General features: G+C 30.2%; 1 protein-coding gene across 1 annotated transcript in view; it reads right to left on the reverse strand.

Moving 5' to 3' along the window:
• LOC106459252 (vacuolar protein sorting-associated protein 8 homolog) overlaps positions 1 to 3,020 on the reverse strand; it is a 76,722-nt gene that overhangs the window by 46,858 nt on the left and 26,844 nt on the right. The window contains 2 exon segments of the mRNA XM_022385696.1: positions 1,387 to 1,476; positions 2,214 to 2,232. Of these exon segments, the coding sequence (XP_022241404.1) occupies positions 1,387 to 1,476; positions 2,214 to 2,232 (109 nt within the window).

The raw sequence follows: 3,020 nt of genomic DNA on the forward strand, positions 1-3,020 counted from the left end.
ATTTTGAATTTTGGTGACAGGGTTAAAGTGGTAGAGTTTTCAATCAAAATATTTAAAACTTATGTACACAAATTAATTGTTAATTTTAGTTATACAGTAGGACTTTAGTATAAATATAATTTTTAAAAACAGCTAAATCATTTAATTACTTTTCAACTCATTAATTAATCACTGTCATAAGGTTTCTGTAAACATACTACAGGTTTATGATTTATCCAGCAACTAAATTCAGATTCATACATATCTAATATATTGGAATACAATTTATTCAAAGCCATTACACTAACATCATACTTACCCACACATACCATTTTTGTATTAGGTTTATCAAGCAACATTATACTGAAACCAAAGTTATTCAAACTTGTGAGTCTTGCATAAGGTTTATCCATACACTATATAATGCAATTAAGTTTATCTACAACAATGGAATTATGTACCTCTAAATCTAATACATAAAAACAAAGTTTACTCAATTCTACATTAATGCAAATTTAACTATACTATAGATTAAGGTCTATTTAAATGTATAAAAAAGGAATAATATATAATATAATACTAGAATCAGGTTTCTTTAAACTGATACACTGGAATAAAGTTTCTTTGCACTGAATACAGTAGAACCAGCTCTATCCAAACATGCTATAATGATTTGTCAGAAATCTACAATACTAATATCACATTCATTCAAACCTGATAAGGAACCAGATTTATGCAATACTACAGCCATATGATGAATGAAAATTTTTGAGAAACAACAACTATGCAAAAAATATCTTGAAAACCATGTTTTAGCTAATAATTTACATTTTTTGATAATCTCCAAGTAAATCTTTGCTGCCACTCTCAAGAACTTTCAACTATTTATTTTGAACAATGTTTTATATATTTATGCAAATATTCATGCAAGTCTGCAGATATAGTTTTGATAGTCTCAAAAACCTTTTTGATCCAAATCATGGTGACTCAAATTTAAACATTTTCACATATAAATTTAGGCTATTTCAAATGGCTACTTATCTTCTTAATACCCATTTTTAAGTAAATTGGTTCAGCAAATCTAAGTGTTATAAAACCACTTGACCCCCCACCTTCATTATCCAGTTTTTTTTCTTCATTTATATTCTGTGTGAGTCAAGAGCCTACATGCAAAATGTAAGTCATTGTGTTAAAAACTGTGGGAGAAATACACAAATCATGTACATGTGTACATGCAATTAGGAAATTCTACACATTTACTATCAGGCTTATTCAAGCAAGCTAAATTAGTCTAATCTGGTTCACTTTACTCTTAACACAGTTTTCAGCTAAACTTTCAATAATCTGATGAATTACAATCCAACAGGAAATTTTCACTTTCTCCTCTGGAGTACACATTCAACTTACTTCAAAAGGAGTTATATAGTCATCCATTCCACGGTTGTAAATGTAGAAGATGCCATCATAAAGTCCATGATTCCAGCATAAAGTCATCACCTAGTGGAGAATATATATATCAAATGAAAAAATTAGGTTTGCTACATTATATGGAAAAATATTTAAAAATATGAGAGAGCAGATTCCAATTAACTTTTACCTACACATTATATTATAATACATCTCTAGCATATTTATTTTCAAAGGAACAAGTAAACTATCAGAATGGCATTGATTCAGACCATTTAACTCAGTATCACACTTTCAAAAAACTAATTTTAAATAAAATTCCAGAAACAGCTGTTATTATTTAACCTGACTAATAAATAAATACATACATTTGGTATTGCACAACTTGTATAATACATAGATATGAAAACTCTGACAAGCAAGTGAAAGTTTCTACGTAACATGAAAATACTGAGAACAACTGACGTGCAAAAGCTTTTATGATTATTTAAAGTCAGGAGACAGTTTTTAACTAACCTAAATATAAGTTTAATCACATTAAAATCAGGTCAATATTTCAGTTTATTCTATTTGCCATAGTTATTTCAGAAGAAGGGGGGTCACACTGACAACTGTAATAAAAAAAAGATGTCATATAAATTCTGTAGTAGTACTCAGGCAGCAAGTTTAAGTTCTCATGTATTTTAAACACAGCAATAATCGAGTCTTCAGCTTCTATGTATCACTCTGACAGCAGGCTATTTTAAATACTATTATCATATTTAACACCCTGATCAGCAGACATTGTGAAACTAGATGAAAGTTTTAATTATGATAAGAACACTAACCTGATAATGCTGTGAGCTTCTGAAATTAAGTAATGTTTCTATTAATACCAAACAGTTGTGTATTACTTTAAAAACAAGTGTATGTTATACCTGTATGCAGTTGTTTTGGGTTATTCTGGCAGCAAGTGGTGAGTTCCATGGATAAAAATGGTAACATTATAATTGCTGAAGATTACTGTAACAGCAAGTGATAGATTCCACAGATAGCAATACTAACAGTATAGTTGCTGTGGATTACTCTAACAGCAAGTGATGGATTCCACAGGTAGCAATACTAACAGTATAGTTGCTGTGGATAAGTCTGACAGCAAGTGATGGATTCCACAGGTAGCAATACTAACAGTATAGTTGCTGTGGATTACTGTAACAGCAATTGATGGATTCCATAGGTAGCAATACTAACAGTATAGTTGCTGTAGATTACTCTGACACCAAATGCTGGATTATATAGATATCAGTGGTATTACAGAAAAGCTCCTGTAAATTAGCAGTAGATGATAGATTCTGTGTATTCTAGCTGCAATGGTGTCAATATTCAACAGTGCTATGAAGATTTTAAATATTCTCTGAACTAAAGGAGTAACAGTGGCTTGTAGCTGCCACATCTTATTCTGATATCCCATGATGTATTCTATCTATTCTAATCATAAAGATAACAATGATTTGAATCTTCTGCAGGTAATTTTGAAACTTTGTGTAGATTACTATATATACACCTGGAAAAAAGTTAAGCACCCCCGTGTTTTTTTCAAGTGATTCAGATTCGACGTTCTTGTGACTGATTATAAATTACCATTCAATCTAAAC

This window comes from Limulus polyphemus, unplaced genomic scaffold, assembly GCF_000517525.1.
Source record: "Limulus polyphemus unplaced genomic scaffold, Limulus_polyphemus-2.1.2 Scaffold581, whole genome shotgun sequence".
Taxonomy (NCBI): domain Eukaryota; kingdom Metazoa; phylum Arthropoda; class Merostomata; order Xiphosura; family Limulidae; genus Limulus; species Limulus polyphemus.